Source organism: Cebus imitator, unplaced genomic scaffold (assembly GCF_001604975.1).
Source record: "Cebus imitator isolate Cc_AM_T3 unplaced genomic scaffold, Cebus_imitator-1.0 Scaffold136, whole genome shotgun sequence".
Lineage (NCBI taxonomy): Eukaryota > Metazoa > Chordata > Mammalia > Primates > Cebidae > Cebus > Cebus imitator.
Genome location: NW_016107451.1, coordinates 1,357,721 through 1,381,899, shown reverse-complemented (window position 1 = coordinate 1,381,899; position 24,179 = coordinate 1,357,721). Strand labels below are relative to the sequence as shown.

The following is a 24,179-nucleotide window of genomic DNA, read 5'->3' as shown; positions in this document are numbered from 1 at the left end:
GGACTACAGGCACGCGCCACCATGCCCAGCTAATTTTTTGTAGTTTTATAGAGACGGGGTTTCACCATGTTGACCAGGATGGTCTTGATCTCTTGACCTTGTGATCCACCCGCCTCGGCCTCCCAAAGTGCTGGGATTACAGGCTTGAGCCACCGCGCCCGGCCTATTTTTTGAGATGTATCTTGCTCTGTTGCCCAGGCTGGTGTGCAATGGTGCAATCTCGGTTCACTGCAACCACTACCTCCCAGGTTCAAGCAATTCTCCTGCCTCAGCCTCCCAAGAAGCTGGGATTACAGGCACCCGCAATCAGGTCCAGCTAATTTTTATATTTTTTGTAGAGATGGGGTTTCACCATGTTGGCCAGGCTGATCTTGAACTCCTGACCTCAAGTGATCTGTCTACCTTAGCCTCCCAAAATGCTGGGATGGCAGGCGTGCACCACTGTGCCTGGCCAAGAACACTAGTTTTAGAATCAGGCAGGCCTGGGTGTGAGTCCTGGCTCTTTGCTTCTTATCTTCTTACATGACCTTGAGCGAGTTACCTAAGGTAGTCAGTCAGCTTCCTTATCCTAAAATGGGCATAAAAATATCTTCTTAAGCTGGGCACGATGGCTCACGCCAGTAATCTTAGCGCTTTGAGCCCAGGAATTTGAGACCAGCCTGAGTAACACAGGGAGATTCTATCTCTATAAAAAATACAAAATATTAGCCACTGTCTTTAGTCCCAGCTACTTGGGAGGCTGAGGTGGGAGGATCACCTGAGCCTGGGGAGGTTGAGGCTGCAGTGAGCTGTCATCAAATCACTGCACTGCAGCCTGGGCAACAGAGTGAGATCCTGTGTCAAAAAAATAAAAACATATTGGCCAGGCACCATGGCTCACGCCTGTAATCCCAGCACTTTGGGAGGTTGAGATGGGCAGATTTCTTGAGCCCAGGAGTTCAAGGCTAGCCTGGGCAACATGGCAAAACCCTGTCACTACAAAAATACAAAAAATTAGCTGGATGTGGTGACACATACCTGTAGTCCCAGCTACGTGGGAGGCTGAGGTGGGACATTCACGAGCCTAAAAGGTCAAGGCTGCGGTAAGCTGAGATCAGGCTACTGCACTCTAGCCTGGGCAATAGAGTGAGACTCTGTCTTTAAAAACAAAAACAAAAATTGTTCTGCTTGTGAACCTAAAAAAAACCCCAGAAAACAAAACAAAACAAAATGGCCGGGTAATCCGGCCTGGGATCACGCCTGTAATCCCAGCACTTTGGGAGGCCAAGGTGGGAAGATCACGAGGTCAGGAGATAGAGACCAGCCTGGCCAACATAGTGAAATCCTGTGTCTACTAAAAATGCAAAAAATTAGCTGGTGGTGGGCGCCTGTAATCCCAGGTACGTGGGAGGCTGAGGCAGGAGAATCGCTTAAAGCCGGGAAGGGGAGGTTGCAGTGAGCCAAGATCGCATCACTGCACTCCAGCCTGGGCGACAGTGTGAGACTCTGTCTCAAAAACAACAACAACAAAAACAAAAAAGAAAAAAACAAATCTTCTTAAAAGGGTAGTAAGGATGACACAAAACAGGGTATGGAAAATGCTAAGAGGTGACTGGATCCCAGGAAGTGCTCCCATACATGCTGGTTGTAAGTTATTACTGCTCCAGGTCATATGACCAAGCACATCAGAGGCTCCAGCTGCCCTCAAAGAAAGAGGAGACAGATGAAATGACATCCTGCTGGAGCCATCCTGTTTTCTCCCTCATCAGGCCTTTTGTTTTCTTAAGTGCCTTTCTGGGACCTTCACACCCGTACACCAAACTCCTGCAAGAGACAAACTCTCTCCTAAGAGGGAGACAAAGAAACAAGGCCAGGCTGGGCTCAGTGGCTCACGTCTATAATCCTAACACTTTGGGAGGCTGAGGAGGGTGGATCATGAGGTCAGGAGTTCGAGACCAGCCTGGCCAACATGGTGAAACCCCGTCTCTGCTAAAAATACAAAGATTAGCAGTGCATGGTGGTGCGTATCTGTAGTCCCAGGTACTCGGGAGGCTGAGACAGGGGAATTGCTTGAACCTGGGAGGCGGAGGTTGCAGTGAGCCGAGATCTCGCCACTGCATTCCAGCCTGGGTGACAGAGCAAGATTCCGTCTCAAAAAGAAAAAAGAAAAGAAACAGGACCAGTGGTTTCGCTGTAGACAATGGTCTATCTGTCCTGCAGATGAGTCACAACTGCCACCGCTTGAAGGATTCGTGCAGTTTTCGTGCCAGCTCTCTGGTTTCTATTCCGTGTCCTGTGCCTCGCCCTCCCCCCAGCCACAGTGCCATCTGCAAGGCTCTGACCGCAGCTGGCAGGCTCAGTGGTACCGCAGAGGCCATCTTCAGCAGGAAGTCTTGGGGAACGTTTCCTCCCCAAAACGCCAGGCCTCTGGGCCTGGGCCATTTCTCTCCCTCAGATGTCTCGGTTTTGTTTTGTTTTTTTAAAGGCAGTAGGAGGGCTGTCAGGAGGGAGTGCTCCAGAGCAGAAAGAAGTCTGACACCAGCTTCTGAGTCTCCATTCCGCCACGCGGACAAGCCTCTTCAGCAGTTCTTGGTCAACACCTGTAAAATATAAACGGTAATAACTGTCCTCACTGCTTCACAGAATGTGCTGGGAGGGCCAAATGAAATGTTCCTGTCGAAGTACTTAGGAAGATTAAAAAGCTCCTTCCTATGGAAAGCAGCATGGAGGCACCAAGGGGATTCCATGTCAAAGTCCCAGTTGGGGCCAGGCGCGGTGGCTCATGCCTGTCATCCCAGCACTTTGGGAGACCGAGGCGGTGGATCACTTGAGGTCAGGAGTTCGAGACCAGCCTGGTCAACAGGGTGAAAACCCGCCTCTACTAAAAAATACAAAAATTACCCGGGCGTGATGGCGGGCGCCTGTAGTCCCAGCAACTTGGGAGGCTGAGGCAGGAGAATGGCGGGAACCCGGGAGGTGGAGGCTGCAGTGAGCCGAGATCGGGCTAGTGCACTCCAGCCTGACGACAGAGCCAAACTCAGTCTCAAACAAAAACCAAAAAACAAAACAAAACAAAACAAAAAAACCCGCAGAAGTCCCAGTTGTATCCGTGGTTGGGCGGGTAGCACTTTCTGTAAAGGCTGGCATCTCCGGGCACAGCCTCCCCGACCTGTGCGCCGGCGCGAGCTGGAGGGGGCAGGGAGGGGTGGGAAGGCGGCGCCACCCTCCGCCGGGCCGGCTGGAGGTACCAGGAGACTCGCGCGGCCCCGGGAGGGCGCGGACGCAGCCTGGCGGAGCAGCGCGAGGGGGCGCGGGCAGGAGGCGGGGTCCCGCCCCGGCCCACGGAGCCACGTGCGCTTGTTTCCGTGCCGGGGCGGTCACGTGACCCGCGTCAGCTGACCCGTCGCGGCGGAGCCCGGTGCCCGCGCCCGGCAGCCTCTGCCCCGCCGCGCCCGGAGCGAGCGCAGGACCCGCGGAGGGTAAGCGCGCCCCGCCCGGCCCTGTGCGTCGCCGGCTCCCCGCAGCGGCCCCACAGCCGCCCCGCGCCCGTCCCAGCCCTGCCGGCCTGGCACCCCGGAAGCCGTCGCCAGCAGCGCCGTGGCCGGGCTCAGCCCCGCGCTGCCCCCGGGCGGCCCGGAGGAGATGGCCCAGGGGAGCGGGGGCCGGGAAGGCACCCCGAGCACCCCGGCCAGGGGCTGGTACCCGCTCCCAGGCCCAGACATGCGGGAGCTGCTCCGGAGCGTGGAGAGGGACCTGAGTATCGATCCCCGGCAGCTGGCGCCGGCCCCGAGGGGCACCCACGTGGTGGCCCTGGTGTCTGCCCGCTGGCTGGCCAGCCTCCGCGATCGGCGGCTGCCCCTGGGCCCCTGTCCCCGCGCCGAGGGCCTGGCAGAAGCGGAAGTCCGGACTCTCCTGCAGCGCTCGGTGCAAAGGCTGCCCCCCGGCTGGACGCGCGTGGAGGTGCACGGGCTGCGCAAGCGGAGACTGTCCTACCCTCTGGGCGGGGGCCTGGCCTCGGAGGACGGGCCCTGCGGCCCCGAGACCCTCACGCGCTTCATGCAGGACCTCGCTGCCCAAAATTACCGCAACCTGTGGCGCCACGCATACCACAGGTACGCGGAGCCCTACAGTCGCAGCCCTGCGCCCTCGGCAGCCCCTGCCTTGGAGTCAGTACGGCAGGCTCTGCAGAGGGTCTACGGTTGCTCCTTCATGCCAGTGGGTGAAGCCACCCAGTGCCCATCACATGCCAGAGAAGGTCCCTGTCCCCCTCGGGGCGGCCCTGCTTGCCCCAGTCTTTTACGGGCTGAGGCCTTGCTGGAGTCTCCGGAGATGCTGTATGTGATTCACCCTCACCTGCCGTTCTCCCTCCATGACGTGGTCACCTTCAGCCCTGCCAAGCTGACCAACAGCCAGGCCAAGGTGCTGTTCATTCTCTTCCGTGTGCTGAGGGCCATGGATGCCTGTCACCGCCAGGGGCTGGCGTGCGGGGCCCTGTCTCTGCACCACATCGCGGTGGACGAGAAGCTTTGCAGCGAGCTGCGGCTGGACCTGAGTGCCTATGAGAGGCCCGAGGAGGACAAGAGCCAGGAGGCCCCCGTGGCAAGGGGTGAGGCGGGCAGGAAGTCTGAGGAGGAGCGGACAGGGCAGTCTGGGCCACCCCCTAGCCAGGAGGAACTTGGCGGCCTGGTGCTAGACTGGGTGCACGGCCGCATCAGCAACTTCCACTATCTCATGCAGCTGAATCGGTTGGCGGGCCGGAGGCCGGGGGACCCCAACTACCACCCCGTGCTGCCCTGGGTGGTGGACTTCACCACGCCGCACGGGCGCTTCCGAGACCTGCGCAAGTCCAAGTTCCGTCTCAACAAGGGGGATAAGCAGCTGGACTTCACCTACGAGATGACGCGGCAGGCGTTCGCGGCAGGGGGCGCGGGCGGCGGGGAATCCCCCCACGTTCCCCACCACATTTCCGACGTGCTGTCAGACATCACATACTATGTGTACAAGGCTCGGCGCACTCCTCGCGCGGTGCTCTGCGGGCACGTGCGGGCGCAGTGGGAGCCGCACGAGTATCCGGCCAGCATGGAGCGGATGCAGAACTGGACCCCCGACGAGTGCATCCCCGAGTTCTACAGCGACCCTTCCATCTTCCGCTCCATCCACCCCGACATGCCCGACCTGGACGTGCCGTCCTGGTGCGGCTCCAGCCAGGAGTTCGTGGCCGCCCACCGAGCCCTGCTGGAGAGCCGGGAGGTGTCCCAGGACCTGCACCACTGGATCGACCTCACGTTTGGCTACAAACTCCAGGGCAAGGAGGCGGTCAAGGAGAAGAACGTGTGTCTGCACTTGGTGGACGCCCACACGCACCTGGCCAGCTACGGGGTGGTGCAGCTCTTCGACCAGCCTCATCCGCAGCGCCTCGCTGGGACTCTTGCCCTCCTACCGGAGCCTCCACTCATCCCCAGGCTGTTGATCGAGACCATCCAGGAGACCGAGGGCCGGGAGGACCCGGGACAGCTTCCAAATGGGGTGGGCCGGCCAGTTTTAGAGGCCACTCCCTGTGAGGCTACCTGGGCCAGAGACAGGCCAGTGGCAGGAGAAGAGGACTTGGAGCAGGCCACAGAGGCTCTGGATTCCATTTCCCTTGCTGGGAAAGTAGGGGACCAGCTGGCCTCCTTCTCTGGCCAAGCAGCCCCTGGCCTTCTGTCTTTCTCGGTGGCTTCAGCCTCTCGTCCAGGCCGCAGGAATAAAGCTGCTGGGGCAGACCCCGGGGAGGGCGAGGAGGGGAGGATTCTTCTTCCCGAGGGCTTCCACCCCGTGCAGGCCCTGGAGGAGCTGGAGAAAACAGGCAACTTCCTGGCCAAGGGCCTCGGGGGCCTGTGGGAGGTGCCTGAGCAGCCCCGGGGCCGGCCGGCCATCCTGCTGCAGCACCTGTTCCACAGGGACATGCAGGCGCTGGGTGTCCTGTTGGCGGAGATGGTGTTCGCCTCCAGGGTGCGGACGCTGCAGCCCGATGCACCTCTGTGGGTGCGCTTCCAGGCCGTGCGGGGACTCTGCACGCGCCACCCCAAGGAGGTCCCTGTGTCTCTGCAGCCCGTGCTGGATGCGCTCCTGCAGCTGAGTGGCCCCGAAGGCCCCCTGGGAGCAGAGAGGGGCAAGCTGGACCGGCTGTTCGAGTACAGGCCTGTCTCCCAGGGGCTGCCCCCGCCCTGCCCGGGCCAGCTGCTCAGCCCCTTCAGCTCCGTGGTTCCCTTCCCGCCCTACTTCCCCGCACTGCACAGATTCATCCTCCTGTACCAGGCGAGGCGTGTGGAGGATGAGGCGCAGGGGCGCGAGCTGGTGTTCGCTCTGTGGCAGCAGCTGGGCGCGGTGCTGAGTGACATCACCCCTGAGGGCCTGGAGATCCTGCTGCCCTTCGTGCTGTCACTCATGTCCGAGGAGCACACGGCCGTGTACACTGCCTGGTACCTGTTCGAACCGGTTGCCAAGGCACTGGGCCCCAAAAATGCCAACAAGTACCTCCTGAAGCCTCTCATCGGTGCCTACGAGAGCCCCTGCCAGCTCCACGGCCGCTTCTACCTGTATACCGACTGCTTCGTGGCCCAGCTGATGGTGCGGCTGGGGCTGCAGGCCTTCCTCACTCACCTGCTGCCCCATGTCCTGCAGGTGCTGGCAGGCACGGAGGCCTCCCAGGAGGAGACCAAGGACCTGGCGGCGGCTGCCGAGGACGAGGAAAGCGGGCTGCCCGGGGCCGGGCTGGGCTCCTGCGCTTTCGGGGAGGAGATTCCCATGGATGGGGAGCCTCCCGCCTCCTCGGGCCTGGGGCTCCCGGACTACACATCTGGCGTCAGCTTCCACGACCAGGCTGACCTCCCTGAGACAGAGGACTTCCAAGCCGGGCTCTATGTAACTGAGTCTCCCCAGCCACAGGAGGCTGAGGCTGTGAGCCTGGGCCGCTTGAGTGACAAAAGCAGCACTAGCGAGACCTCCCTGGGCGAGGAGCGGGCTCCAGACGACGGGGCTGCCCCCGTGGACAAGAGCAGCCTCCAATCAGGCGACAGCAGCCAGGACTTGAAGCAAAGCGAGGGCTCAGAGGAGGAAGAGGAGGAGGACGGCTGCGTGCTGTTAGAGGAGGAGGAGGGGGAGCAGGAGGAGGTCACCGGGGCATCTGAGCTCACCCTGTCCGACACGGTGCTGTCCATGGAGGCGGTTGTGGCCGGCAGCAGTGGGGGAGACGGGGAAGGACAGGAGGAGCCGCTGCCAGAGCAGTCAGAAGGCAAAGAGCAGAAGATCCTCCTCGGTGAGTTCCCAGGTCTGGGGGTGTCGGCCAAAACATCTCCTACTTCTCCCTGCACCTTTGTAGAGCACCTACTCTGTGCCACGCAGTGGATCGAGCTAGGTCTACCTGCAACACAGATGCAGGCCTGCCTTCACACAGCTCACACCCAGCGGACGAGAGGCTGCAGTGTAGATGGTCTTAAGCATGTGTGTTATGTTAGTGCCATAAAGAACACGGCTGCGTTCCTACCAGGGAGTGGAACTTGGTGCTCTTCAGCTGGGCAAGGTGGCTCACACCTGTAATCCCAGCACTTTGGGAGGCCGAGGAGGGAGGTTCACTCGAGGTCAGGAGTTTTAGACCAGCCTGGCCAACATGGTGAAAGCCCATCTCTACTAAAAATACCAAAATTAGCTGGGCGTGGTGGCGGGCACCTGTAATACCAGCTACTCCGGAGGCTGAAGCAGGAGAATAGCTTGAACCCGGGAGGCGGAGGTTGCAGTGAGCCGAGATCACGCTGCTGCACTCCTGCTTGGGTGAGAGAGTGAGACTCTGTCTCAAAAAAAAAAAAATTAAAAATTAGCCAGCTGTGGTGGTAGGTGCCTGTAGTCTCACCTACTCAGGAGGCTGAGGCGGAGAATCGTTCGAACCTGGGAGGTGGAGTTTGCAGTGAGCCGAGATCGTGCCACTGCACTCCAGCCTGGGCAACAGAGTGAGACTGTCTCAAAAAAAAAAAAAGCAAAGCTGCTTTTCCGTCTGGTTTTCAGGGGTCAGAGCAGGCTTCTTTAAACACAGAGACAGTTGAGGTTCAAGCAGGTGTTGGAAGTAGGTAGGAAGGCAAAAACGGGCAAAAAAAAAAAAAATTCTGAAGGTGAGGGAACAGCGTGCGTGAGGCTGTGAGGCTGTTATGTTCCATTTAAGAGAAGAAGCAGGGAAAGGCCAGTAAGGGGAGACTGAGGGAGTGGAGGGAAGAGGCTGGAGGGAGGGAGCCAGGGTCGGCCCGGCCTTGTTAAGGAGCTTCGGAAGACCCACTGGCAGGAAACGTGCTGCCCGTGGTGTCTGAGGCGGGGAGGCCAGACCTGGGCAGCTCTGCCACTCTTGCGTGGAGGGGGTGATGTGGGGCCGCTGCCTGGGCTGGGCTCTGGGCACAGCTGCGGCCGGGGTGGTTGAGTGGGGTGCCGTGAGGCGGGGCGGCAGGGGTGGTGAGCCCTGCTATCTGAGGTGCTCAGGGCCTGCTCCCGCTCCCAGATACAGCCTGCAAGATGGTCCGCTGGCTGTCTGCCAAGCTCGGCCCCACCGTGGCCTCCCGCCACGTGGCCCGGAACCTGCTGCGCCTGCTGACGTCTTGTTATGTTGGTAAGGAGGCCTGTGGTCGGTGCTGGAGACGGGGCTTCTCCCAGGCCCTCTGCCCATCTCCAGCCCTCTCCAGCGGGGATCCCTCCCAGCCCTCCCCTCCTGGGTCCCAGTCTGTAAGTGGCTGCCTTGGGTAGGGCAAGGGCAGACCACAGGCTGGAGGGAGCTCACGAGGCTAGCACAGCTCTGCAGGGCCAGCCCCTCCTGCCCGCCACTGGCGACTCAGGGCTGCTGGGCCTTCCTCGGCAGGGCCCACGCGGCAGCAGTTCACCGCCAGCAGTGGTGACAGCCCCCCGCTGAGCGCCGGCAACATCTACCAGAAGCGGCCGGTGCTGGGCGACGTGGCGTCGGGGCCGGTGCTCAGCTGCCTCCTGCACCTGGCGCACCTGTACGGGGAGCCCGTCCTCACCTACCAGTACCTGCCTTACATCAGCTACCTGGTCAGTTGCTGGCTGGGCAGCCCGGGGGGGAAGGCCGAGGACCTGAGGGCCAGCCCGGGGCCTCTGGGGTCCTGGGGGTCCGTGGGGCTGCCTGGCCCTCATCTGCTCGGTGGCCCTAGGTGGCCCCAGGGAGCGCCTCAGGCCCCAGCCGACTGAACAGCCGTAAGGAGGCTGGGCTGCTGGCCGCGGTGACGCTGACTCAGAAGATCATTGTGTACCTCTCGGACACCACGCTCATGGACATCCTGCCCCGGATCAGCCACGAGGTCCTGCTGCCCGTGCTCAGCTTCCTCACGTCCCTCGTCACGGGGTAGGCCCTGCCCCACCCGACGTAGGGGAGCTGCCCAGTGGTGGGGCTTCCGGGAGGGGCTGGGAAGCGTAGGGGAGAAGAGCCAACACTGGGCGAGGTGGCATGAGTTCTGGTTTTGAGCCCGGCTGTGTGACCCTAAGCAAGCCACACCCTTTTCCTGTGCCTCAGTTTCCTCATTTGGTTTGGACCAGTTGGTCTTTGAGCTTGTTTCATTTAAAGCTTTTGATATGGCCAGGTGAGGTGGCTCACGCCTGTAATCCCAGCACTGTGAGAGGCCAAGGCAGGAAGATTGCTCAAGTCCAGGAGTTCAAGACCAGCCTAGGCAACAAAGTGAGATCTCATCTCTAAAAATATAGGCCAAGTGGATCAGTTGAAGTCAGGAGTTTGAGACCAGCCAGGCCAACATGGTGAAACCCCGTATCTCCTAAAAATACAAAAAAAATTAGCACCTGTAGTCACAGCTACTTGGGAGCCTGAGGCAGGAGAATCGCTTGAACCTGGGGGGCGAGATCCCACCACTGCAGTCCAGCCTGGGCGACAGAGCAATATTCCGTCTCAATCAATCCATTAATAAAGGTTTTGACAGATTCTGGTCACGTCCTGCAGAGCTGGGGGCTGGAGCTCATGAGCTCTGTCTCCAGGTTCCCAAGCGGCGCCCAGGCGCGGACCATCCTGTGTGTGAAAACCATCAGCCTCATCGCACTCATCTGCCTGCGCATCGGACAGGAGATGGTCCAGCAGCACCTGAGCGAGCCGGTGGCCGCCTTCTTCCAGGTCTTCTCTCAGCTGCATGAGCTTCGGCAGCAGGTGCGTGGACCTGCCAGGCAGGGCGGGCCGGGGCGGGGCCGTGGACCTGGCTGACCCCCCCGTGTGTCTTGCTTACAGGATCTGAAGCTGGACCCCACAGGGCGCAGCGAGGGCCAGCTGCCAGAGGTGGTCTTCTCCGATGGGCAGCAGCGGCCTGTGGACCCCGCCCTGCTGGACGAGCTGGAGAAGGTGTTCACCCTGGAGATGGCGTACACAATCTACGTGCCCTTCTCCTGCCTGTTGGGTACTGCCCCATTGAGTCCCCTTGCTCAGCCTTTGTGGCTGGCTCCTCCCTTGGGACGCCCTGTTCTCTGCCCTTCCCCCAGAGTCCACAGTGGGTTCTAAGCAGTTTTTTGGGTGAGAGCAAAGGGATTTGGCCTTAGACTCCTACCCCCCAAGGGGACATACAAACAGGGACTGGGCATTAGCCAGCAAGAGAGGCCCAGGAGCCGGCCTGCAGCATCCCTGGGGAAGGCAGGAGGGGCAGGGCGGTGGACTGGTGGTCTCTGGGAGTGGGCGAGATGGAAGGAGTGGCCTCCTGTTTCTGAAGCTTCCCCTCTGGGCCTGCCGAGTGCTGTGCTGATGGGTGCAGGGTATCCACTCCCCGGAGGGGACCAGCAGCCCTGTGGTTAGACGTGTGATCGCCCTGACACTGAAATCTAAGCTTTCAGAGGGCAGTGCCCCACCTGTCTCGTTCCGTGTTCTATTTCTAGTGCCCAGCGCGGCACAGCACATATAGAAGACGCTCATGTGTATATCACAACAGAATGAACCACATTTCACCAGGGAGGAAGCAGGCTCAGAGACAGAGTTACTTGCCCAGTGTTGCACAGCCAGTACCTGCCCCATCTTCTGTGGTTCCCGAGTCCTTGGATGGGTGATGGCCGCCGCCTACCATCCTCCCTAATCTCGGAACTTCTACCACTCCCATCCAGGTGACATCATCCGGAAAATCATCCCCAACCATGAGCTGGTTGGGGAGCTGGCGGGGCTGTACCTGGAGAGCATCAGCCCGAGCAGCCGCAGCCCTGCCAGCATGGAGCCCACAGTGCCCAGCACGGGCCCCGAGTGGGACCCCCAGGGCGGACGCTGCCCCCAGGACGACGGCCACTCAGGGACCTTTGGGAGCGTCCTGGTGGGGAATCGCATCCACATCCCTGCTGACTCTCAGCCCGAGAGCCCGGGGCCGCTGGGCCCCATCTCGGGGGCAGGCGGCAGGGGCCTGGGTGGCGGGAGTGAGGATAACGCCCTGAAGCAGGAGCTGCCGCGGAGCGCCCACGGGCTGAGTGGAAACTGGCTGGCCTACTGGCAGTACGAGATCGGTGTGAGCCAGCAGGACGCCCACTTTCACTTCCACCAGATCCGCCTGCAGAGCTTCCCGGGGCACTCCGGGGCTGTCAAGTGTGTGGCCCCCCTGAGCGGCGAGGACTTCTTCCTGAGCGGCAGCAAGGACCGGACCGTGCGCCTCTGGCCGCTGTACAACTACGGGGACGGCACCTGCGAGACGGCCCCGCGCCTGGTCTACACCCAGCACCGAAAGAGCGTCTTCTTCGTGGACCAGCTCGAGGCCCCGCAGCACGTGGTGAGCTGTGATGGGGCTGTGCACATCTGGGACCCCTTCACAGGTGAGCGGGCCCAGCTGCGGCCTGTTCTGGGGTTGCTCCTGCGGCCCCCAGGCCTCTGGGAAGCGGGCCTGGGGGTGGGGGTGTTTTGGGGTTGCTCCTGTGGCCGCCAGGCCTCTTGGAAGAGGGCCCCGGGGTTGGGGACGTCATGCCCCGGAGTCTGCCTAGAAGAGCAGTTAGGGCTCAGAATCTCTTCCGCTTGGGTCTGCGTCACTCCACCGGCTTAGCTGCTGAGTGGCCCTGAGCGAGGTCCTGTTGCTGAAGCATCTGCTGCCGTCTAAACTGAGAGCTCACGGAGGGTTTTGGCTTCATGTGTGGCAGATGGCATTTATTTCGCCAATAGTGGCTTATTTTTTGGCATCACCATAGGGAGAAATAAGGTTAAAAGGGGGGAAGGGGTGGTGTCGGGGCAGACAGAGGGAGGGGGCACCGGGTCAGCAGTGCTGTGCAGAGAGAGGAGGTTGCTTTGGGGATGGGAGCCTGGCCAGACCGTGGAGGCAGGAAGGAGGGAGGGTTAAGAAACATGTTTAGGCCAGATGTGGTGGCTCACGCCTGTAATCCCAGCGCTTTGGGAGGCCAGGAGTTCGAGACCTGCCTGGCCAACATGGCAAAACCCTGTCCTTACTAAAAATACAAAAAAATTAGTGGGGCCTGGAGGCGAGTGCCTGTAGTCCCAGCTACTTGGGAGGCTAAGGCAGGAGTATTGCTTGAACCTGGGAGGTGGAGGTTGCAGTGAGCCGAGGTTGCACCACTGCACTCCAGTGTGGGCGACAGAGCAAGACTCCATCTTCAGCATTTCCTAAGGCTCCCTGGGGGCTGGGTGGCAGGTATGGGGTGAGCTGGGGGGTTAGAAGCAGCGGGAGCTCTCCCAGCAGCTGCTGGCCCCAGATCCACTGGCCTCTCCTCCCCAGGGAAGACCCTTCGCGCAGTGGAGCTGCAGGACAGCCGGGTGCCCCTGACGGCGGTGGCTGTCATGCCTGCCCCCCACACCAGCATCACCATGGCCAGTTCCGACTCCACCCTGCGCTTTGTGGACTGCAGGAAGCCTGGCCTGCAGGTCAGGGGGCATCCAGCATCCTGAGCACTCCCCTGGTTCTCTGGGGACCTGGCAGGGAGGAGAGACTCCCCAAAAACGGAAAGCCAGGATGTTGTTGGGGCATTAGTTACTTTCTCTTTGGTGCCGGCTCACCCGCAGCAGCACCCCCTGGGGGGCAAGACCCTGGCCTGTGAGGGGGGTGGGGTTCTGGGCTTGTCCTGCCCCTCCATGAGGGTCCCAGCTCAGGCCTTCCTGCCATGTGGGCTGCGGTGGTGAGCAGGGCCTCGGGGAGGGGGGGTCGGAAGGTCGGGCGTCAGCTCAGCCATCCTCTTTGCAGCACGAGTTCCGCCTGGGCGGTGGGCTGAACGCCGGGCTTGTCCGCTCCCTGGCAGTCAGCCCCAGTGGCCGGAGCGTTGTGGCTGGCTTCTCCTCGGGCTTCATGGTGCTCCTGGACACCCGCACGGGCCTGGTTCTGCGAGGCTGGCCAGCCCACGAGGGCGACATTCTGCAGATCAAGGTGATGGGCCGGGTCCCCTTCCCTTACCGCCCAGCCCCCGTCCCTGTCCCATCATCACCCCTGCTTGGGGCCTGCCTGCCTGGGGACAGGCTCCAGCCGGTGTGTCTTATATACCTGGCGGAAGACGATGGGCAGGAGGGAGGAGCAGGTCTCGAAGCTGGGGCCTCGGCAGGCGGCAGGCCGTGGGGGCGGGAGCCACGGGGGCTGAGCTGACCCTGCCAGATGTTCTAATGAATAACCCTTGTCCATATTTGTCTTGTTAGGAGGATCAGGGGTCAGGCCCCGTCCGTGACCCAGTTCAGGTTAAATAAGCTCAGCTGGGAGGCTGTTTACTGCCCGCAGACCACTGAGCAGAGTCCACGGCCTGCTGGGCCGCCTTGGAGAGGGCAGGGGCACACCTGGGCATGGGGATCCTGCCCCGCCGCCTCCTCCCCTCCCTTGCCCCCCACCCCGTTCTCAATCACAGGCCTCAGGGAGCTGCTCAGGGACGCCCAGGAGGGGAGGAACAGGGAGGATTTCTGCAGGCAGCTGGGGCTTTCCTCCCATCATGGCTGGAGGCCAGGCGACATGTGTGGCCCCGCTGAGAGCAGGCTGTGGCTGGCTGCCTCCTGGGGCCCAGGAGCCTCAAGCTCCAGGGACCTCTAAATTCTAACTTTCCAAGAGCGTGTCAGAAGGCTCGGGTCAGCCTGGGTGTTAATCCCGGCTCTGCTACTTCCTGGCCCCGTGACCGTGGTGTGGTTACGTCACGTCTCTGAGCCTCAGTTTTCCTCTCTGTAAAATGGGGACAATGGCCACACCCACCGCATAGGGTTGCTATGAAGGTCACGTGTGGTCACGTGCTCGCTCAGCACAATGCTTGTACGTAGCTCTCAAGCTAGAGTGACCACTGGGGTTACTGATGCTGAGTGTATTCAAATGAACCAGGCTGAATATGGCATGGGAGGGTGGCAGCCTGTCACCCACCCAGGACGGCCTGTCTTCCTGGAGAGACTGCAGAGGGAAATGAAGGCCTCGGGGCTCCGGGGTGTGCAGAAGGACCCGGGCCCGGGCTGAGGCTCCCCTCTCCCGGGACAGGCGGTGGAGGGCAGCGTCCTGGTCAGCTCCTCCTCTGACCATTCCTTGACCGTCTGGAAGGAGCTGGAGCAGAAGCCCACGCATCACTACAAGTCGGCGTCCGACCCCATCCACACCTTTGACCTGTACGGCAGCGAGGTGATCACTGGCACCGTGTCCAACAAGATCGGCGTCTGCTCCCTGCTGGAGCCGCCCTCCCAGGCCACCACCAAGCTCAGCTCCGAGAACTTCCGCGGCACGCTCACCAGCCTGGCCTTGCTGCCCACCAAACGCCACCTTCTGCTGGGCTCCGACAACGGGGTTATCCGTCTCCTGGCATAGGCTGGGGCCAGAGCTGGCCAGGCAAGGGTGGGGAAGGCATCCCCCAGGGGGCGAACCCTTGCCCTGTTCCCCAGCAGCAGCTCCCTCCAGGGAGGCCCTGGGCCCCACACCCTTGGTGCCCACGTGGCCTGCCAACCAGGGCCCCCAACTGGGGTTGGGGAGTCCTGGCCCCTGAATCGCCAGAGCCAGCAAGGATGCCAGAGGGGTCTCATTCATGGCCTGGGGCACACTGCTCCTAGCAAGCGGGCAGTGAGAGCAGGAGGAAGGACAGTCACCTTCACTTCTCCCCAGCTCTGCCCTCCGGTCCACGTGAGGACAAGGAAACTCGGCCCTGCCCGGCCAGTCTCTAGCCCCTCAGCCCCTGCTGGGTGCTCTCTGCCCCGTCCCTCCAGGACGGCTCTCTGCCAGCCGCCCCAGTCCAGGGTGCTGTTGGTTCTTGGATTCCAGCCTGAGGAGGCTGGCCACAGTCCAGGAGCTAAGCACCTTGGTCTGCGGTTCAAGTGTCCACCCATCCAGGGCCTGGCCAGGGTGGGACCAGGAGGGGAAGGAGGAAAGAGAAGGTGCCCTCTGCCAGCGGCCCTTGGCCTCCAGGAGTGAGCCCATGCCTTGCCTCCCACCCCTAACCACAGTGTTTGTGCCTTGACCTGAGGAGGCAGCCTCTGGGCCCTGAACCCCTGCTGGGCTCTGTGACCCTGAGGGGAGGGGTGAGAAGAGCCATCTCTGCACCTCGGGTCTCTGCACCTCAGCCTCACATTCAAGAACAGAGCTGAGGCCTGGGGTGGCGCCTGCTGCCTCCTCACAATTTGCAATAGATGTAAATATGACCAATAAATACTTTGGAAGGGCCATGGGATGAACTGAGGCTTGTCTCGTGTGTTTTCCAAGAGATGCAGCCTCACCGTGTACGTGGCCCAAGCCGGCCTCCAGCTCCTGGGCTCAATCGACCCTCCTGCCTTGGCCTCCCAAAGTGTTGGGATTACAGGTGTGAGCCACCGTGCCCAGCCTGAGGCTGATCTCGATGGTGGGGTCAGGGTGGGGCAAGGGGAGACCCGGCGGTGTCCAGGGCAGTGAAGAGCCACCCATGGGGGTGGGAGGCAGCCTGAACGGCATGGGCTGCGAGCCTTCTGGTTCACAAAGCCCACCCAGGCGCGTTTCCAGGACCCTCACTGTGGGGTAGGGGAAAGAGACACTGCTCTGGGGAGGCAGGACACTGAGAGAGGTGACCCCTCCCATCTCTCCTCCCTCACCCCTGCCTTCCAGGCTTGGTCTGAAGGCAGCCAACTTGGATCTGGGCTTGTAAGGTGGGGGAGGGCGCCCCGTCCCGGGTCTGTAAGGCGGGGGTGGGCGCCCCGTCCTGGGTCTGTAAGGTGGGGGTGGGCGCCCCGTCCCGGGTCTGTAAGGTGGGGGTGGGCGCCCCGTCCCAGGTTGGTAAGGTGAGGTGGGCGCCCTAATCCCAGGTTTGTAAGGGTGGGGGGTGGGTGTCCTATCCCGGGCTTGTAAGGTGCGTGTCCCATTCCCAGGCTCTCTGCATAGACTCCTGTGGCTTCCCTGGTCCCTCTGTGGGAGCAGGAGGCAGCTCTTGGGAGGGGAAAGGACACTCAACATGAGGATCTGGATGTGACTCAGCGCCGCTCTGTGTCCTTGGCCAGATCACATGGCCTCTCTGAGCCTGAGTGAAGCAGGGATGATCCACGCCTCGTGGGGTCTCTGGAAGGCTCAGCACACTGCCGGGTTCCTGTGCCTTCCGGATCTGCCCCCTCGGCCACCCAGGTCCAGCCTCTTCATCTCTCTCCTCCTGAACCTCTTTCCAGGCTCACATGGGACCCAAATCCATGGGGTCCTGCGTGGCTGCCTCAGGGTCACACACCTGGGGGGAAAGGGGCTTCTGGCTTCAAGATCAATGTTTAACCGGATGTGCCAGTCAATGTTTACCAGAAGAGAACGCACTCTCTACGGGGTTGGCTGAGAGTAAAGGTCCCGGTGGGCGGAGGGGTGGGCCGGGCCGGCTGGAGCCCGTGCAGAGGGCGGGTAGCACCCAAGTGGGGCCAGAGGAACTTCGAGTGCGGCAGCAAGGAGCCCGCAGAGGTACGGGGGAGGTGGGTGGCTTGGCCTGCTCCCCGGGCGGCAGAGGAGGCAGGGAGCTGCCTTCCCCACTGAGGGGTCTGGGCTGGATTGATTCAGGAGGCCTGTCACTCCCCAGCCTCCTCTGGCAGTGCGGAGCCAAGGCGGGGGCTCCGGGAAGAGTACCTCTGGGACCTGAAACACTGGAGCCTGTTCTTGGCAAGAAGATTCAAACGCCCAGGTCCGAGACGGGGCCTGGTCAGAGTGCTTGTGTGCGATGAGGGTGGGGCCAGGGGCCACAGAAGGACCCTCAGAAGGATTGGCCCCAAGATGGGGTGGGGGGGTGGCTGCGACACCTGCTCTGGCTTATCCTCCTGAGACCCACCCCTGCCCTTCCCAGAGCCAGCCTGGTCAGGGTCAGGGTCAGCACAGGCGGCTCTGGCCGGAATCATTCATTGGGCTCTGCTGCTGGGTCAGAAGGCAGCTCTCCGGCCGCCTGGACAGCCCTGCTGAGACCTCAGGGCCTCACAGGTATGTCCAGCCTCGTGGGTGAGACCCGAACGGCCTGAGAAGACTGGCTCAGAGGACACAGCAGGTTGGGCAGGAGCTCTGGGGTGGAGGCTTTAGGGCAGGCTTCCCGGAAGAGGCGGCCTTGAGCCAAGCCAAATCCAGCCATCGGCGGGTGCCAAGCCTTGTACTCACAGTTTACAGAGACAGCCTTGTTTTATCTTCATTTTTTGAGACGGAGTCTCACTCTGTTGCCCAGGCTGGAGTGCAGTGGCACGACCTTGGCTCACTGCAACCTACACCTCCCGAGTTCAAGCGATTCTCCTGCCTCAGCCTCCCGAGTAGCTGGGATTACAGGCTTATGCCACCACGCCCAGCTAATTTTTGTATTTTTAGTAGAGACAGGGTTTCTCCATGTCGGCCAGGCTGGTCTCGAACTCCTGACCTCAGGTGATCCATCCGCCTCGGCCTCCCAAAGTGGTGGGATGACAGGCGTGAGCCACTGCGCCCGGCCACACAGATGGCCTTATTTTGGTCCTCACCGAGCACGTGAGAGGACTGAGGGACTCAGGCCACCATTTTAAAGGTAACACCAAGCCTGGTGGGGTTACGGGGAGTGCCAAGGTCCTTTGCAAGGGGTAGTCTGGATTGAGACGCAGGTCTGCTGCACAGTGTGGGGCCTAGAAGGAGGGGAATATTTGTGTTTTGCTATTTCCCTCCTATTAACCAAAACACCTTCAGTGCACGAAATGTGAAAGACCAGAAACTTCAAAGAGGGAAGGAACTGGGGAGGGCTGTCCCGCCCCACAGGAGGGGGAGCCGCTTCGCGTGTGTTGTTCTGACTCTGGAACCTGCTTCTTCCCCTTGGCGCTCGTGACTCGGGGCTTGGCCGTGTCTGTGAGTGTGTGGGTAGGAGTCCCTGGCGGGCGTGGGGACGGGAGATGGGAACAGACCTTCTGTCCCCGCCACAGGAACATGGCGCTGCTCTGGGGGCTCCTGCTGCTCAGCTCCTGCTCTGTGGTGAGGCTGGGCTGACGTCCAGGTGGGGTGGGCAGAGGGGGAGAAGAGGGGTGGTGGTGTGGAGGGAGGGCTTGGCTCCCAGGGGGCCCTCCTAGCCTCACCCATTTCTCCACAGTTCTCCCCCGTGAGCGCCATGGAGCCCGTGGACCAGCAGGTACTGGGGAGCGAGGAGCCCGTGACGGGGGACGGCCCCGGGGTCTCACCGGTGGGCTGGGCAGGGTGGGGCCCTGTGGGGAGGGTTGCGCTCCAGCTGCTTCCTCCGTTCTGCAGCTAACTATGGGGCCGACCCAGGAGAGGGTGCTCCCGCTTACCTTCCTCAAGCTGGACAACCAGGTACGACCAGGTGGGGCTGGAGAAGAGTGGGCGGGGCCAGAGGGAGGTGGCCGCAGCAGCAGGGCCGGGGGCTGCGGGGCGAGGCCAAGGCTCTGGAATCTGGAAGCTAGGAGTGTCAGAGGGCGGGGAGGACCAAAGGTGGGGTCCAGGCCCCAGAATGCCAGTGCCCTCCGTCGGATGCCCCCTCTCCCCTCGGGCTGGGACCAGGCCCTGCTGTCCTCAGGACCTGCAACACAGAACCCGGAGCTGACCCCTTGACCTCCCTGCCTCCTGATCTGCCCCCGCAGGAACCTGGTGGCCGGACTGCCCCGAAGAGTCCAGCAAGAGACTGCAGCGGAGACCCCACCCCACAGCAGACCCGCAGGCTAGCCCGGGCCATGACGGCCTTCACTGCCAAGCTGTTCTCCCTGGTGGCTGAAACCTCCACCAGCCCCAACCTCATCCTGTCACCCCTCAGTGTGGCCCTGGCGCTGTCTCACCTGGCACTAGGTACCCTGGCACCACTTGTCCAGACCAAGAGAGATGGGAGGCTAGTAGGAACATGGTACTCCAGGGGTTCTCCAAGGGTGCCTCCTCTACCAGGTCACCTGGCTGCTGGGTTAAAAACTGCAGATTCCCAGGCCCCCACCTGTCGGTCTGTGTGTGTCAGATCTCAGGGACTGGGCGGGGGAATCTGCTTGTTTACAAGTCTTCCAGGTGATTTGTTAGTTTGTCTGGGCAGAGTCTTGCTCTGTTGCCCAGGCTGGAGTGCAATGGCGCCATCTCAGCTCACTACAACCTCTGCCTCCCGGGTTCAAATGATTCTCCTGCCTCAGCCTCCCGAGTAGCCGGGATTACAGGCACCCACCACCACGCCTGGCTAATTTTTGTATTTTTAGTAGAGACGGGGTTTCACCCTGTTGGCCAGGCTGGTGTCGAACTCCTGACCTCAGGGGATCCACCTGCCTTGGCTTCCCAGAGTTCTGGGATTATAGGCATGAGCCACTGCGCCTGGCCTCTCCTGGTGATTTTTACATGAGAGTTTGATAGCTGCACTCTCTCCCATTGTGCTGGAGGGTCTTGCTCTGGGAAATGGAAGCCCAGAGAGGGAAAGTCACTTGCGAGATGTGAGGTCACCCAGGCTGTCAGCCACGGGGGAGAGACTCAGTCACGCAGAGCAGAACCGTGGCTGTGGGAGGGCGGTGTGTGGTCCTGTGGGCGTGCTCATCACAGGTATCCAGGAGGGGCTAGAGCGGGCAGTGGGGGTGAGAAAGGGCCCAAGTGGGCCTCAGCCAGTGCACTGCCCTCCAGGTGCTCAGAACCACACGCTGCAGAGGCTGCACCAGGTGCTGTATGCCGGCCCCGGGCCCTGCCTCCCCCATCAGCTGAGCCGCCTCTGCCAGGGCCTGGGCCCCGGCGCCTTCCGACTGGCCGCCAGGATGTACCTGCAGAAAGGTGGGTGTTGAGGCCGGGGAGCTCCCTCTGTCCTGCCCTGGGGTGGAGGAGGGCGAGAGACAGGGGCTGGGCCTCTGGCAGCAGGTAGGAGCATGGCTGGCCGTGGAGCCTGAGTCCCGGGGACAGCCTGTGCTCCCTGTGTGCAGGATTTCCCATCAAAGAAGAGTTCCTGGAACAATCAGAACGGATATTTGGTGCAAAGCCTGTGAGCCTGACGGGAAAGCAGGAGGATGACCTGGCAAACATCAACCAGTGGGTGAAGGAGGCCACGGAGGGGAAGATTCCGGAGTTCCTCTCCCAGCTGCCGGGAGACACGGTGTTGCTTCTCCTCAATGCCATCCACTTTCAGGGTGCGCTCCTCCTCCTCACACATCCCCCACCCGGCGTCACCCACCCCGTAGGCCGAGCTGGGTTGTGCAGACCTGTTTTTCTTTTTGAGACAAGTCTCACTCTTGTTCTCCAGGCCAGGAGTGCAATGGTGCGATCTCAGTTCACTGCAACCTCCGCCTCCTGGGTTCAAGCGATTCTCCTGCCTCAGCCTCCTAAGTAACTGAGATTACAGGCGCCCGCCACCATGCCCAGCTCATTTTTTTGTATTTTTAGTAGAGATGGGGATTCACCATGTTGGCCAGGATGGTCTCAAACTCCTGATCTCAGGTGATCCACCCGCCTTGTCCTCCCAAAGTGCTGGGATTATGGGTGTGAGCCCCCGTGTCCGGCCCCCCTTTTTTTTGAGGCTGATCCTCGCTCTGTCACCCAAGCTGGAGTGCAGTGGCACAATCTCAGCTCACAGCAGCCTTCGCCTACTGGGTTCAAGCTATTCTCCTAAGTAGCTGGGATTACAGGCATGTGCCACCACACCTGGCTAATTTTTAGTAGAGACGGGGTTTCACCATGTTGGCCAGGCTGATCTTGAACTCCTGACCTCAGGTGATCTGCCCACCTTAGCCTCCCAAAGTGCTGGGATTACAGGTGTGAGCCACAGCGCCCGGCCGTGCAGGCTTTGTTCTTAGGGTCCCCTTTCTCCTCTGTCTGGGCCATGAGGCAGGGTGTGTCTGGGTGTGGTGGGGGCGGGTGCCCAGGAGCCAGATGAGGTTGTCCTAGAGGGAGTACCTGGGAACAGATGGTCTGAAAAGACCCAGGGGAGATTCCTGGGGGCGTTGCTCGGGTGGGGGGAAGCATGAGCCCAGATTTCAAAACCCCGCAGGAAAGAGACCTCAATCCACTGGATGCCACTGGCATTCCCTGGGATCTTGGCCTCCACCACTCTCCACCTCTTGAATGGGTGCTGGGTGGGATGGGCAAGGGGCTGGGCCCCATCTCCATGACCCTGCCTCTGCCTGGTTGCAGGTTTCTGGAGGAACAAGTTTGACCCGAGCCTCACCAAGAGAGGCTTCTTCCACCTGGACGAACAGTTCACGGTGCCCGTGGAGATGATGCATGCCCCCAAGTACCCGCTGCACTGGTTCTCGCTGGAGCAGCCTGAGATCCAGGTCACCCCCGGTTGTCCCAGCAGGCTGGGCCTGAGTGCTGGGAGGTGGGGAGGGGAGGGGACAGGCTGTGGAGCTCGTACAGGGCTGGGTGGTTGGTGTCTCGCCTTCCTTGCTGCCATGTCCCAGGGGCAGGCAGTTCCAAAGGGTTCCACAGCCCCCTCCTACACGGCAGGAGGACTGAGGCTCCAGGCTCTTCGAGGTTCATTAATTCAATGAAAATATAGGGGGCATTTGCTGTGTGCTAGACACTGTTGTAAGCACTAGAGTTTTTGTGGAGCATGAGGGAGGCCAGGCCTCTGCTCTTAGGAGGGAAGATCCACGGGGCAACAGCAAACTTCCATCAGCACAGGAATTCCAGACGGTGGAAGCGCTATGGAGGGAAAGCTGAAAGACAGGGTGATTTTGGCCCGGAGCGATGGCTCACACCTGTAATCCCAGCCCTTTGGGAGGCCGAGGCAGGTGGATCACAAGGTCAGGAGTTCAAGACCAGCCTGGCCAAGATGCAAAACCTCGTCTCTACTAAAAATACAAAAATTAGCTGGGCGTGGTGGTGCGCACCTGTAATCCCAGCTACACGGGAGGCTAAGGGAGGTGAATCGCTTGAACCCGGGCAGCAGAGGTTGCAGTGAGCCAAGATCGTGCCACTGTACTCTAGCTTGGGCGATAATGAGGTCAGGAGTTTGAGACCAGCCTAACCGACATGGTGAAACCCCGTCTCTACTAAAACTACAAAAATGAGCTGGGCATGGTGGTGGGTGCCTGTAGTCCCAGCTACTCAGGAGGCTGTGGCAGGAGAAATGTTTGAACCCGGGAGGCAGAGGCTGCAGTGAGTCAAGATTGTGCCACTGCACTCCCGCCTGGCGACAGAGCGAGACTCTGTCTCAAAAAAAAAAGATGGCCTCGAACTCCTGACCTCAGGTGATCCACCCACCTCAGCCTCCCTAAGTGCTGGGATTGCAGGTATGAGCCACCACAGCTTGCCTTATTTAGGTAGTTTAGAGTGGTCAGGGAGGATTCTTTGAGGAGGGGCACTGAACTGAGACTCAGGTGACCATTGTTGATGAGGGTTTATTCAAGACCCTCACACAGTGGTCTCAGAAGGGAGGATCTGATTGGATTGGATCTCCTGCATCCTGCGTGGAACATTCTGATTGTATACACATTTTTTTTTTTTTTTTTTTTTGCGACTGAGTCTCGCTCTATCCCCAGGCTGGAGTGCAGTGGTGTGATCTCGGTTCACTGCAAACTCTACCTCCCAGGTTCAAGCGATTCTCCTGCCTCAGCCTCCCGGGTAGCTGGGACTACAGCGCCACCATGCCTGGCTAATTTTTGTATTTTTTAAAGTATAGACCGGGTTTCACCATGTTGGCCAGGCTGGTCTCGAACTCCTGACCTCAAGTGATCTTGCGTTGGCCTCCCAAAGTGCTGGGATATTACAGGCCTGAGCCACTGCGCCCGGCTCTGATTGGATAAAGTTCTGTGCTGAGCTGTCTCAAGTGTCGCCTTCCTTCCCTCTAGCCTGACTGTGGTCCCCTTGGCCTGGGCATTGAGCCCTGGGCGGGACAGTTGTGGCTGAGATGGCAGTGTTTGTTAGCTTCACAAGGCAAGTGTGACGTAGAGCATGGCCACTTCTGCAGGGAGGAGAGGAAGCCACCCCGGCAGCCCTCCTGGGAGGGCCTGGGGGTGAGCGGGACCTGGGCAGAGTGTCCTGGCTTCCCTCCAGCTCACTGTGAAAGGTCTGATTCACCACCCCACCCGCCCCTCTTTTCCCGCTTCCTTTCCCTCCACGCCGTGTCCTGAGCACCCTTCCTTCCGCTTCCTTTCCCTCCACGCCGTGTCCTGAGCACCCTTCCTCATGCTCTGTCTCCTTTCCCTGACGCCTCCGTCTTCCTCTTCCTCAGGCCCTCTGCAGGCAGGCCCAAACAGCCAGACCCCATGCTTATCCTCCTGTGGGTGGGGGTTGTGCACACAAGCACTCTGCCTGGAACCCAGGGAGTCACAGCTGTGGGACGCCCTCGAGCCCCGTGGTGCCTGCACAGCTTTCACTGCAGAATGCCTCCAAACAAAATCCTAATGGCCGGGCACGGTGGCTCACGTCTGTCATCCTAGCACTTTGGGAGGCTAAGGCGAGCAGATCATGAGGTCAGGAGTTTGAGACCAGCCTGGCCAACGTGGTGAAACCCCGTCTGTACTAAAAATACAAAAATTGGCCAGGTGAGGTGGTGGGCGCCTGTAATCCCAGCTGCTCAGGAGGCTGAGGCAGGAGAATCTCTTGAACTCTGGAGGCAGAGGTTTCAGTGAGCCGAGGTCATGCCACTGCACTCCAGCCTGGTGACAGAGCAAGACTCTGTCTCAAAAAGACAGAGAAAAAAAGAAATCTTAAGCCAAATCACAATATATATACACAGCTGGCTGGGAGCAGGTGAAGAGAGAAACCCACATGTATTGAGTGCTGTCTATGAGATAGACACTGCTGAAAACTTTTTTTTTTTTTTTTTTTTTGTGAGATGGAGTTTCACTCTTGTTACCCAGGCTGGAGTGCAATGGCGCGATCTCGGCTCACCGCAACCTCCGCCTCCTGGGTTCAGGCAATTCTCCT

At 60.6% G+C, this 24,179-nt stretch overlaps 2 protein-coding genes and 1 long non-coding RNA gene across 6 annotated transcripts in view; 2 read left to right on the top strand and 1 right to left on the bottom strand.

Moving 5' to 3' along the window:
• The first annotated feature begins 3,377 nt into the window (after positions 1 to 3,377).
• WDR81 (WD repeat domain 81) lies at positions 3,378 to 15,592 on the top strand. 2 transcript variants are annotated; one of them, XM_017541654.2, is made up of 10 exons: positions 3,378 to 7,276; positions 8,501 to 8,608; positions 8,855 to 9,045; positions 9,165 to 9,355; positions 9,997 to 10,162; positions 10,241 to 10,406; positions 11,098 to 11,787; positions 12,696 to 12,841; positions 13,158 to 13,337; positions 14,412 to 15,592. In XM_017541654.2, the coding sequence occupies exons 1-10, from the start codon at positions 3,622 to 3,624 to the stop codon at positions 14,730 to 14,732; spliced, it is 5,814 nt and encodes a 1,937-aa protein (XP_017397143.1). In that variant the 5' UTR covers positions 3,378 to 3,621; the 3' UTR covers positions 14,733 to 15,592. The 2 variants fall into 2 exon arrangements, 1 of the variants encoding a protein (XP_017397143.1); XR_001829028.2 differs by lacking the exon at positions 14,412 to 15,592 and having other exon boundaries at positions 3,385 to 7,276; positions 11,098 to 11,744; positions 13,158 to 13,286.
• A 906-nt stretch (positions 15,593 to 16,498) lies between these two features.
• Positions 16,499 to 24,179, top strand: part of SERPINF2 (serpin family F member 2) — an 11,396-nt gene continuing 3,715 nt past the window's right edge. Inside the window, exons 1-9 of one of the 3 annotated variants that reach the window (XM_017541656.2) lie at positions 16,499 to 16,817; positions 16,933 to 17,034; positions 18,272 to 18,320; positions 18,436 to 18,474; positions 18,591 to 18,653; positions 18,941 to 19,142; positions 19,944 to 20,087; positions 20,234 to 20,437; positions 21,438 to 21,580. In XM_017541656.2, coding sequence (XP_017397145.1) covers positions 18,276 to 18,320; positions 18,436 to 18,474; positions 18,591 to 18,653; positions 18,941 to 19,142; positions 19,944 to 20,087; positions 20,234 to 20,437; positions 21,438 to 21,580 — 840 coding nt within the window. In that variant the 5' untranslated portion in view covers positions 16,499 to 16,817; positions 16,933 to 17,034; positions 18,272 to 18,275. The other 2 variants (XM_017541657.2, XM_017541655.2) reach the window with 2 other exon arrangements.
• Positions 17,886 to 18,614, bottom strand: LOC119473163. The gene is made up of 3 exons (XR_005202364.1): positions 18,524 to 18,614; positions 18,254 to 18,331; positions 17,886 to 17,980 (listed from the first exon to the last, which is right to left on the bottom strand). It is a non-coding gene; the product is annotated as an uncharacterized LOC119473163 (long non-coding RNA).